This window comes from Desmodus rotundus, chromosome 4 (genome assembly GCF_022682495.2).
Source record: "Desmodus rotundus isolate HL8 chromosome 4, HLdesRot8A.1, whole genome shotgun sequence".
In the NCBI taxonomy this organism is placed as follows: Eukaryota; Metazoa; Chordata; class Mammalia; order Chiroptera; family Phyllostomidae; genus Desmodus; species Desmodus rotundus.
Window position 1 is genome coordinate 129,905,935 of NC_071390.1, and position 12,820 is coordinate 129,918,754.

At 37.6% G+C, this 12,820-nt stretch overlaps 1 protein-coding gene across 5 annotated transcripts in view; it reads right to left on the reverse strand.

Annotated features, from left to right (window-relative positions):
• Positions 1-12,820, reverse strand: part of RCHY1 (ring finger and CHY zinc finger domain containing 1) — a 19,857-nt gene continuing 7,037 nt past the window's right edge. For 3 of the 5 annotated variants that reach the window (XM_053922428.2, XM_024579482.4, XM_053922430.1), the window contains 6 exons: positions 5,961-6,039; positions 4,177-4,221; positions 4,011-4,069; positions 3,901-3,927; positions 3,098-3,218; positions 1-857 (listed from right to left, as the gene is read on the reverse strand). In XM_053922428.2, the coding sequence (XP_053778403.1) occupies positions 729-857; positions 3,098-3,218; positions 3,901-3,927; positions 4,011-4,069; positions 4,177-4,221; positions 5,961-6,039 (460 nt within the window). In that variant the 3' untranslated portion in view covers positions 1-728. The remainder of the gene's footprint in view (positions 858-3,097; positions 3,219-3,900; positions 3,928-4,010; positions 4,070-4,176; positions 4,222-5,960; positions 6,040-12,820) is intronic. The other 2 variants (XM_053922429.2, XM_053922427.2) reach the window with 1 other exon arrangement.

The window sequence follows — 12,820 nt, forward strand, 5'->3', positions numbered from 1 at the left end:
TTTTCAATATTGATGGTGTTCTTAAGGCTTGGAAGAATTCTGTTATTTTACATTTTTACCAACTACTCTTATGGAAGAATACCTCAAAAAAAAATAAGAAAGAAAAGAATATTTCTGTTACATTATAAGATTATATTGCCCTAATTGAGTCAAAAACTGACAGCCTTGGGAAAAACTTTCTATAAAACACTGTTTCAATAAAATTTTATTAGCAGTTATTATGTCAAAATTCACATTTAAAGATCCAAAGGACTGTCTTAAAAATTCTAAAGCATATGTAGATAGAATTTAACAGTAAGATAAAACATATCCTTATTATAGTACAGCCATTAAAAAGTCAGGAATAATACTGAGAATTAAGTACAGTTCTGTCAACTAGAAATGAATTCTGCGTGCACAGTGCCACTTAAAGCAAAGTTCCATGAAAGTGTAACACATTTCTATGGATGTGAATTTCAGTGGCAACATCACTGGCCTCCAAACAACTGACGCTAAAGGAATTTTCAATCAAAACACAGCGCAGTGGCTTTCATTAAACACAGAGCTATGACAATTCTATAAAGAGACCCTGAACCCTTAAGTATTTGTAATGTGACTTTATGCTGTGACACTAGTACAAAACCCATCAACTCTAAATGCATAGATTCGGACACATGATGACAACAGGACACTAAATATAGCCTTTTTCTATCAGAAAATGCTGAGTTTTCCAGTGCAGTACAGGCGGGTCATTGCTGATCTAGTGAAATTCTACAACCTCCAGCTTGAGCAGTATTGTAGGATTCACAAATATTACACTTCATGCCTAATATATGGAACTGGACTGTAGATCTTCCATTGCAATCATTGCAGAGAATCTAAAAAGTGAAGAGACGAATTCAAATTAAGTATATTAAACCTTATAAAGTGACATTGTCTGCTCAAAAACAATTCCTCAAAAATCATACTGAAGATGTGAAAATACACCTATATAAGTCTAAACATTTCTGTAAGCAGAAATACCCTTTTTTTGTTGTTCACTGAAAGCTCTGAGGCTACTCTGAATTCAGAGAATGAAAATGTGGATTTGTGCCAAGAAGTCTAATTTAAAATAGCTCCCAAGTAGTATATAAATAGTACTAGCATGAAAATGAACAAAGGCATAGTCAGATCATCATCGATATAGATGCTCGGAGACTTATAATGGGGTTACATGCCGATAAACCCATAAGTTAATACTGTAAGTCAAAAATGCACTTAATACATCTAACCTACTGGACATCATGGCTTAGCCAAGGCATTTTCTACTGAACGTGTATTGCTTTTGCACCACCATAAAGTTGAAAAACCGTAAGTCAAACCGTCGTAAGTCCAAGACCATCTGCACTTACAATTCAAAATAACATACATGAATTTTTATTTTCATTGACACTTAGAAAATTATGTTAGTTAATAAAACAAGTGTTTACATACTTATCACATTTTTGCTTATTTCTTAGGGGGTTTTTGCTTGTTTTGTTTTTGCAGTGGAGAAATTAGAGTCGCTTTATTGCTAGAACCACACAAGGAGAATGGGAAAGCTATGGCTCAACGAAAGCCCAAACTCCTCAATGGCTTACATCAGAAGGTTTTAAGGAGTCAAGGAGAACAAGTATGCTGAAGCACTAACAGGGTAAGTGTTAACTGGAGAAACTTGGAACTTGGCCATTTATGGTAAGGGACTTCAGCACCAGGCCTTCCTGGACAGTAAACCCTCTGCTTCTTATTCTTTAGGTTTAATGCCCTGAATTCCTAGTCTTCTATGCCTCAGGAATGAATTAAAGTTCAAAAGTAGTTCTTAAAATTGAACAAAGAGAAGCTTTTGGCTCATCCCTAAAATGCCAATAAGATGCCACTTTTGGAATTAAATCTTTTCTAGTACTGAGATTCTGAAAAATAAAAAAGGTGTTCACCTGACAACTGATCAGTATCATGTGAGAAAAGCATTAGCTTTAGAATAGTCACACCATAATAAGTAGAAAACTTCCAAATTTATTCTAAATTACAATTTGGAAAATAATTCTCTGAAGAATATAATCTAAATGTAGAGAATGGATGAGTGGCTGCCTAGAGCTAGTGAACTGGGGAATGGCTGCTGGCGGGTGCAGGGTTTCACTCTGGAGTGATGACACTATACTAAAATCGAAGGTGATGATGTTGGTACAACTCCAAGAATATACTAAAAGCACTGAATTGTATACTTTAAAAGGATGAGTTGTGTGGTATGTGAATTATATCTATTAAAGCTGTTATTTTAAAAAGTCATCTACATGGAACACTCTAGTAAAACATCACTTGCTTATCAGTTAGTAATCCAAAAATGATCATTGACCTTACTAACAATTAATTATCCACATGAATTATAAAGTGCTCCAGTGTGAATAAAACAAAAAAATAATTTTATTTGGCTTTCTTAAGTGGTTCTGACCCTTTTATGTGTATCTGAATTTAACTGGTGTTTAGAAAATTTAGATGTCCAAAAATTATTAAAGCACCAGAAAGCTAACTAGTGTTCTAATTCTGATCTGTAATTCAATATACTATGCTGCGAATAGACAGCAACACATCTCAAGAGAAAAGATGATCATTCTCCGGAAGGCAAAAGGCACAGAAAAACTTCTGTATTTTATGTTGCAGGCTAACAAGAGCAAATTTAAAAAGTCTAAGATAGAATGAACTGAGTAATAAATATTTAATACCAAAAGCAATCTTCAAAAATCAGCAAACATGTTTGTGTGAGGTAAATTTAAAATAATTGAAAATGAAACAACAAACCAGTAATTCACCTCTACTCAGTTACATTACTGACTGATTCCAGCAAGTAAAGTGTAAATAATTCAGAATAAAGTTTGTGCCTGCCACCTAGTGTTGGGAAGAACTGCACAAAAGTATTCACAGAACTATTTTTTCCTGGTCTTTTTAAGTTCAAAGTAACTAAAATTTAAAGATTATTTTGTCCATCCTTCCATTAATCATCACATTGCCATCTATGCCAAAGCAGTATTTTTTAGACAAATTTAATCAAAAGGACAAAAATAAACAAGAATATCAACAAGGAATTTGAAAAGTTTCCACTCACATCTACAGTCATGTTCTGATATTCTGACGGCATAGGAGTCTGCGCTACCTCATCATCCAGCTGTCTCCAGTACCTAGTCATATCTACAGCAGAGTGCATACATAATGGACATCTGTAGCCTCTAGAAGAGATAGAACCGTTATTTTCCAACCTTGAAGCTCAGGTATACAAGATACACGCTAACTGTTATATACACCATCCAAGACAGAACAGTTAAGCTGTTTTTAGTTAAACAACCTCAATTTCCAAATATATTCAAGTAAAGAAGACACTATATTCTTTAAAATTCATTCAGATATTATTTCCTAAAAATTCTGAGAAAGTTTCTTCTATCTGGATATTACAAATCACAACTTCTGCTCATCAATTTGCTGGGCCAAAATACATTCTACAGTGTCCTCTTTCCTAACTCTTTTTATCTCAATTTAACACCCTTCCCCCACAGTAAGTCTCAGCTGTAGATAATCTCATCACTAGCTTTCTCTGCAGGTCATTATACTGGGCCAACATAATGACTGAACAGAATTTTGAGCAAAATGCCTCAGCATTTTTACAAAGCTATGACTGCCTCTAGCAGAGACTGTGATCCCTGGGGAGTACAGCCAGAAAACCAGAGGTCTCTGTCTCAGTCTGTAGGATTAGATAACATGGGTACAAAGACGTAGCCCTGCATCCCCCAAGATGCTTTGCCCAGCTCAACACTACCCATCTGAGATAAATGTGCCATGCCCAATATGCTAAAAGCACATAAAAAAACCCCAGACATCTTACAATTATAACATTTTAAAATCCCAAATACTCACTCTTTCAACATTTCTTCATAACACGTTCTGAAAAAAATAACATTATTTCAGTAAAGCAAAAATTATCCCCACTATTTTCAAACATTTTGAAGAAGCCAAAGTTATGTTACCTATGTAAAAGATGTCCACATGGCAAGACATGAGCAACAACACGAGAGGTGTGAATGTCCTGTAAAAAGAAATAAATGTTAGTGCTTACATGAAGACAAAATAAACAGCCAAATATTTTAAATTCAAGAGGGGATATTTCCAAAGCAAAAAATATTCTAAGCTTACCTCCAAACATATTGGACAGTTCTGCCTGGAAACATTTTCAATACACTGTTTAAAAGAAAAAATCAAGTTACCAAAAGCTTAACAAGACTTAAATAACAGATATAACAATGTTATTAATAATAAAAACTAACAAAGGAAACAATATCAATTTACTAAATATAATTAACAAGCAACATGTTTCCTATATGTCAATCAAGAACAATTTAACTCACAACTAATTCAGACTCGACATATTACCTGAAACAATGGAATTGCTCAATCTATCTTAATTATTCATTATATCCATTTTACAGATAAAGAAACTCAGTGAATCAAGACTTATCAAAATTGCAGAGACAATAACATTTGGAACCTTTCCATTTTATATGTGTTTTACTCCAAAGCTAAATTACTTAATAATACTGAAAATAATAACAGTTCATATTATTGAGATTTTACTACATGCCATATGCTAAGTTCATTACTTATACTAGCTTAATTCTCACAATTCTCAATGAAATAGGTATAATTATTATCCCATTTTACAGATGAGGTACCGGAGGCCCAGAGAAGCTAAATAACTACCAAAATTACATGCTTGTAAGTGAAGGAACTATATTTGAGCTCCAACAGGAGGATACCTCTGGGGTCTGAGTTCTTCACTTGGTAAGACAGTGTCTGATTAGAAGATGTGAGGAGGTTTGGGAAAGCACCAAGCCACAGATGCTGCCCAGGTTTTTAAAGTCAGCACTAGAGTAGATGGTGGGGCCACTTGCTAATACAGACAATAAAAGATAACTGAGAAACAAAACAAAAATATCCTAAGAGAAAAGTGTACATAATTTTTGAAAGAGAGCCTGGCATATTTTGCTATCACCCCAAACTCAAGTCTATACAACCAAACTCAACCCTTTTACTTCAAACAAATTCACAGTCTACTAAATAACTACCATAAGCCAGGGCTAAAAGCCTTGAAAGTCATGCTTACTCAGCCCCCTTCTTCTTCCATTACACCTTGTCACCATATCCCACATAGTCACTATTCACTTCATGTCTCTTACCACTTTACTATTTTAGGTCGGTCATTATCAACTCTATTTAAAAACCCTCACTAGTCTCTCCATTCTCTAAACTCTTATATGAGACTACAAATAATAGTTTATTACTTTTCCCCCAAATAATGAAAAGTAATTTTAAAGGGTCTGGGATCATGGTATAATTGCTACATCCAGATTAAAAATATTTGTCTAATATGAAAGAAAATATAACAATATTTTATGAATTTTCTTGGAATGCTGTGTATTTCTCCTGTACTGTGCATTTTAAAAGCGAGTCTTAAAACTAGTACCAATTATAAAAATCCATGAGTCAATTTAGCAGTTGTCAACAATATACTAATAACTGATATAATTAATCTTACTAAAAAAAGGAACAGATCAGATATTCTGAGGCATATAGTTTAGAACATCCACTACTTAACACTGATTAGAAATAAAGAGAGACATACTTGTACTTGGTAATGTTGAAAATTAAGACTCAGATGGAGAGCAGAATGACAGATGGTGGGGGAGAGGAGAGATGGAGGGATTGAGCAGAAAAGGAAAAAGGACTCAATGGACACAGACAACAGCGTGGTGATTGCTGGGGGGCGGGGGTATAAGGGAACTAAATGGTAATGGAAAAAACACGATAAAGATTAAATCTAAAAAAAAAGAAAAGAAAATTACTATGCTTCCAAACATATTAGGATTTATGCTGGTTTTGACATACACTGTTAATACTTTTAAAATTATGCAAACTAATACCTTGTGCTTTCCTTGGAGATTCATAGCTAGGCATAAGTTACATTTCAAACAGTGGAAAAAATCTTCTTTTGGACCAATCCTAAAAAAACATGTGAAAGCCAAAAGATTAGATTTGTTTTTTAAATATATTTTATTGACTATGCTATTTCTGTTGTCCCAAGTTTTCCCCCTTTGCCCCTCTCCACCCAGTAACCCCCATTCCCTTTGGCATTCTCGCCTTTAGTTCATGTCCATGGGTCATGCATACAAGTTCTTTGGTTACTCCATTTCCTATACTGTTCTTAACATCCCCCTGTCTATTTTGTACCTACCAATTTTTGCTTCTTAATCCTGTACCTTTTCCCTCATTTCCCCCTTCTCCCTCCCAAATTATAGGTAACCCTCCAAAGATTTCCATATCTATGATTCTGTTTCTGTTCTGCTTGTTTGTATAGTGTTTTTCTGATTAAATTGACAGCTGTGTATTTGTTGCTATTTTAATGTTCATAGTTTTGATCTTCTTTTTCTGAAATAAGTCCCTTTAACATTTCATATAATAATGGCTTGGTGATGACAAACTCCTTTAGCTTTACCTTGACTGGGAAGCACTTTATCTGCCCTTTGATTCTGAATGATAGCTTTGCTGGACAGAGTAACCTCGGTTGTAGGTCCTTACTTTTCATCACTTTGAATACTTTTGCCAGTCCCTTCTTGCCTGCAAAGTTTCTGTTGAGAAATCAAATGATAGTCTTATGGGAACTCAATGGTAGGTACCTATCTGCTTTTCTCTTGCTGCTTTTAAGATTCTCTCTTTAACCTTTGGCATTTTAATTATGTTTTGGTGTGGGCCTCTGTGTCCATCTTGTTTGGGACTCTCTGTGTTTCCTGGACTTGTATGTCTATTTTCTTCACCAAATTAGGGAAGTTTTCTTTCATTATTTTCTCAAGTAAGTTTTCAATTTCTTTCTCTTTCTCTTCTCCTCTGGTATCCCTATGACTTGAATGTTGGTACGTTTGAAGTTGTCGCAGAGGCTCCTTACCCTATCCTTGGTTTGTTTTTGTTTGTTTGTTTTACCTTACCTCAGACAGTTCCTTATGGAACAAGTTCTCATCCTCTCTTCTATCCTTGTTTTTTTTAAATTCTTTTTTCTTCTTGCTGTTCTGATTGACCTTTTTTTCTTCCTCGTGTTCCAAATCATTGATTTGATTCCTGGCTTCATCCACTCCATTGTTGATTCCCTTTAAGTTTTCTTTTATTTCACTTAGTGTAAAATTCATTTCTGCCTGGGTCTTTTTTATGCTGCTGAAGTATCCAATGAGTTCCTTCAGCATCCTAATAACCAGTGTTTTGAACTCTGCATCTAATAGATTGCTAATCTCCATTTTAGTTCTTTTTCTGGAATTTTCATCTGTTCTTTCATTTGGGCTGTATTTTTTTTTGTCTCCTTATTTTGGCAGCTTCCCTGTGTTTGTTTCTATGTATTAGGTAGAGCTGCTTTGACTCCTTGTCTTAGTAGTGTGGCCTAATGTAGAAAAGCACACCATAAGTTGGATGGGGTGGGGCAACCCATGTAAACCAGGTTGATGGAGTCACAGATGTGGTGTAGCCACTCTGTGGCTCTGTATGGGAGAGGGCTCAGAAAAGGAACAATAGCTGCTGCTTGGCCTCTGGAGTTTTGTCTGGGAGGAAGCTGTCCCCTGGCACTCCCCCTGATGCCAGACACTTCAGTTTCTCCCCGGATGCCACTGGTGCCCTTCCAGCTATTGCCCTGGTGCTGAATCCCAGAGGGGGTGGGTCTGCGTAAGTCCTAAGTCCCTACGGGTCCTTTAAGAGGAGTCTTCTAAAAATCCAGCAGTTTCTTCTGCCACCCCAACCCCCACTGGTTTTAACAGCCAGAAGTTATGGGGACTTATCTTCCTGGCACTGGAACCTGGGGCTGTGTGGTCTGGTATGGGGCTGGGATCTCTCAGTTGTGAGATATCCCTCCTGATTTTTATCCACCACAGGTGGGTGTGAGACTGCCTGTTCCACATCTCTGACCCTCCTACCCATCTGAATGAATGTCACTTCTTTAATTCCTTAACTGTCAGACTTCCATACAGCTCAATTCTTCTGACAATTCTGGGTGATAGTTGTTTTGTAGTTTAGTTGTAATTTTTGCTGTGGTTGTACAAGGAGGTAAGCCATGTTTACCTACACCTCCATCTTGACTGGTAGTTCCAAAGATTTAGTTTTTACTACGTTGATAATTTGTTTATCCTAACACAGAGACAGCAGCATTTTAGCCAGAGTTTCTCCATCTAGGCACTGTTAACTATTTGGGCCAGATAATTCTTTTTGGTGGAAAACTATCTTGTGCATTGTAGGATATTTAGCAGCATCTCTGGCCTATAACAAGATGGCAATGGCAGAATATCTCCCCTCCCGACCTAGCTGCAACAACCAAAAATGTCCCCAGATATTGCTAAATATGCCCTGGATAGGGAGAGGAGTACAAAATCATCCCTGTGTGAAAACCACTGGTTAGACTCTAATTATGATGGTGAAAACAGTCACATATGCAATAAATCAGGTTACGGTTTTCAGATGGTATCTCGATGAATGGTCTCACTCAAGAAAATGAATGGACAGTATATTTTGAAGGACAAAAGGAAATATGGTACCTCATCTGGTTATTCAATAGAAAGGACTTCAATTCATAGTATTTACTAAAAAGAATCTGGACCATCCCATTTTGGTCCAGGCTTTCAGTAAAGACCACTAAGGGACCGTGTCCCAGTAGCCTGAGTATAAGGGGGGACAAAATAGAACAGGATTTAGAAAAACTTAGGCTCTAATTATCTCTATCTTTAATTGGATTAAGGTGGTCTATCTCTATATTGATTGCCTAGCAAAAGAAAAGTAAACTGTCTTTGCAAAATAATAGTATCCAGAAGTTATACAATTTTTTACATACCATGTCCAACTAAAACAAGTATCAATCACACCAAAGAGCAGAACCAAAGAATCAAGCACCAAGGGAGAAAAAAATAAAAAACAGAACCGACCCACAAGTAACCAAGATATTAGAGTTATCAGATACTGCCTTTAAGTTATATGCAATTAATATGTTCAAGGAAAAAAAGAAGTGAAGAATTTCATCTAAAAACTGGAAACTTTCAGGAGGGGAGATTTAAAAAAAATTCTATTAAAAAAATCATAAAATGAAAAACTCAACAGATTTAACAGCAGATTAAACACTGTGGAAGAGAGACCTAGAAGAAACATTAGTAGAAACTATTCAATTTAAGCATGAAGGAAAAAAAAATGGTAACATAGAAAAAAGATAACAAGGACATGGGACATAGTGAAAACGTCTGTACCTAGAGTCCCGAGAGAGAGAGAATGGGGCAGAAACATTATCTGAAGATAATTAGCTGGCTAAGAATATTTCCAAAAACATTATCTGGCCAAGAACATTTCAAACTTACAGAAGACATCAAGTCACAGATTCAAGAAATTCTACAAACTGCAAGACAGATAAATATCACACACACCTGAATGCACGATGAGACAACTACTAAAAATTAATGACTTAAAAACATTGAGAAGGGCATAAAACACAAATTACCTTCAAGGAGGCAATAATAATCCTGACAGGTGACTTAAACAGAAACCACTGCACCAGAATATCTTTAAAGTGCTGAAAGAAACTGTCTATTAGAATTCTACACCCAGCAAAGATGAAGTTTTTAAATGAAGGTAAAATAGAGCATTCTCAAAGAGACAAAAAACTGAATGTCACCAGCAGAGCCTCACTGAAAGTAATACTACACAGAATTCTTCAAGCAGAAGAAAAATAATCCCAAAGATAAAAAAGAAGACAGAGACTTCCGTCAAGATAATGGTGTAGGTAAACACAACACTTGTAACCTCCCACAACCATATTAAAATTACAACTAAACTACAGAACAACTAGCATTCCGAACTGCCTGAAACGGAGCTGAAGTCCTACAAACTAGGGATTTAAAGAAGTCATGTCAACACCGGTAGAAGGGGCAGAGACCCAGAACAAGCTGGTCCCACACCCACATGTGGCAGATAAAAATCAGGAGGGACATCTGGGCTGCAGAGGTCCCTCCCCACACCGGAAGAATGAGGGTTCCCAGCCCCACACCAGGCCACCCGGCACAGGGTTCCAGTGCTGGGAAGAGAAGTCCCTGTAATTTCCCCGTAACCAGTGGGAATTGAGGCTGAGTGAGGAGGGCTTCTGGAGTCCTGGGCAGTCAGTCCCCTTAAAGGACCCACACAGATTTACTGTGACTCACTCTTTCTGAGCTCCTGAGCTGGGATATCAGCTGTGAAGGCACCACGGACATATGGGGAGGAAATGAAGTGTCTGAAATCAGACCAAGGGCTGGGAGCAGCTTTCTCCCAGATAAAAGTGCTGCTTGAGGCCATTTTTCCTTTGATGAACCTGCCCCCACTTTACAGAATTGGCAGGAAGGTACCATATCTGAGTCTCCATCGACCAGGCTATCACTGTTTTCCCTGCCGTGGATATTCCCTGAGATCCCATCCCAACAAACTTGTTGGCCCACTCACCACCCTAGGTGTTTCCAGTGGCTTTTTCATATGAATGGCCTGTCTGGGCTCCCACTTCAGGCTTTCCTAAAATCTCTCAAACAAGTAGCATCTGGTTTCAGCATGCCCTATAACTCTTGATAACTGGCCCCAAGCCAGGCACTAGCAGCGGCCAGCCATGTTTCACAGTCTGGCTTCTCCTGGGCACCAACAAACCCAGCACAAGAGGCAGGCAGCTACAGATCACTTTGTAGCTCAAGCCAGGTAGCCCTGGGCAGAACACAGGCAGCAGCTGACTTGGCTTATACCTTTCAGGATGTCCCAGAACCAGAGCACCTGGTGGACAGCTTCAGAACACTACGAAACACCACCCAGTCACCTCCACAATGATACAATCAAGTGGCAGACTCAGCGGGCACCAGAGCCCTGCTGAAGTAAGTCCTGCTTGTGGGGTGGGCCCCTGCATAACTGATCCTCCACGGTTGCCAGTGGTTGTGGCCAGTACTTGCAGTTGATTGTCCTTCCCAGTGGCATGCCAACAGCAATCAAGGTTCAACTATAAGAGGAGGGTACACACAGCTCCCACAAGGGCCATACCTCAAGTGCCCAGCTTGGGTGATTGGGAAGGCAGTGCCACTACCCTACAGTACACTTCCTACAATAGGCCACTCTATCCAGCCTGGGAGATGTGGCAACTCCACCTAACACACAGAAACAAACACAGGGAGGCTGCCAAAATGAGGAGACAAAGAAACATGTTCCAAATCAAAGAACAGAACAGAACTCCAAAAAAAGTAGTAAACAAAAAGGACACAAGCCATCTACTACTAGATGTAAGTTTCAAAACACTGGTTGTAAGGATGCTCACTGAACTTAGTGAGAACTTCAACAGCATAAAGGAGGACCAGTCTGAAATGAAGGATACACTAACTAAAATGAAGAATAATTTACAGGAAACAAACAGTAAACTAGATGAAGCCAAGAATCAAATCAGCAATTTGGAATATAAGGAAGCAATAAAATACTCAATCAGGAAAGCAAAAAGAGCTCTGGACGGTATGCCTCAGTGGATTGAGTGCCAGCCTGTGAACCAAAGGGTCACCAGTTCGAATCTGTCAGGGTACCTGCCTGGGCTGCAGGCCAGGTCCCCAGTTGGGGGCGCTCAAGAGGCAACCACACACTGATGTTTCTCTCCTCTTTCTCTCTCCCTTCTCCTCTCTCTAAAACTTAATAAATAAATAAATATTTTTTTAAAAAGAAAAAAGAAAAGCAAAAGGATAAAAGAATCCAAAGAAGGAAGATAGTGTAAGGAGCCTCTGGGACAACCCATGTGTACCAAAATTCACATCACAGGGGTGCCAGAAGGAGAAGAAAGAGCAAGAAATTGAAAACCTATTTAAAAACATAATGACAGGGAAAGTGGTGATGGGAAAATGGAGACAACTGTATGTAAACATCAGTAAAAAATAAAAACATAATGACAGAAAATGTTCCTAACTTAGTGAAGGAAACAGATATGCAGGTCCAGAAAGTACAGAGTCCCAAACAAGAAACAAGATGAACCCATAGAAACCCTAAGACACAATGTAATTAAAATGTAAAAGGTTAAAGACAGGGAGAATCTTAAAAGCAGCAAGTTACCCCCAGAGGAGTTCCCTTAAGACTGTCAGTTGATTCCTCAACAGAAACTTTGAAGGCCAGAAGACTTTAGCATATTCAAAGTGACCTACAACCAAGATTACTCAGCAAAACTATCATTTAGAATCCAAGGACATATAAAGAGCTTCCCAGACAAGGAAAAGCTAAAGGAGTTCATCATCACAAAACCAGTATTACACGAAATGTGGAAGAGTCTCTTTAAGAAGAAGAAAACAAAGATAAAAACTGTCAGATGGCAATACATACATATCTATCAACAAATGAATCTAAAAAACCCAAAATAAATGAAGCAGAACAGAAACAGATTCATAGATATAGAGAACATTTTTGGTCGCCAGATAGGAGGAGGCGTGGAGCCAAGGGGGGAAAAGGTGATGGGGTTAAATAGTATGAATTGGTCGTTACAGAACACTCATGGGGATATAAAGTACAGCATAGAAAATACAGTCAATAATATTCTAATAACTGTATGGTGTCACATGGGTACTAGATTGATAGGGATAATCACTTAGTAAGTTACATAATGTCTAATCACTGGTGTGTGCACCTGAAACTAATAAAATATTGTATGTCAACTGTAATTAAAAAATAAAAAATGATTTAAATTAAAAAAAGCAAAAAGAAGATGCAGAAAGGATAAAAAGCAATTGAAAGTGTA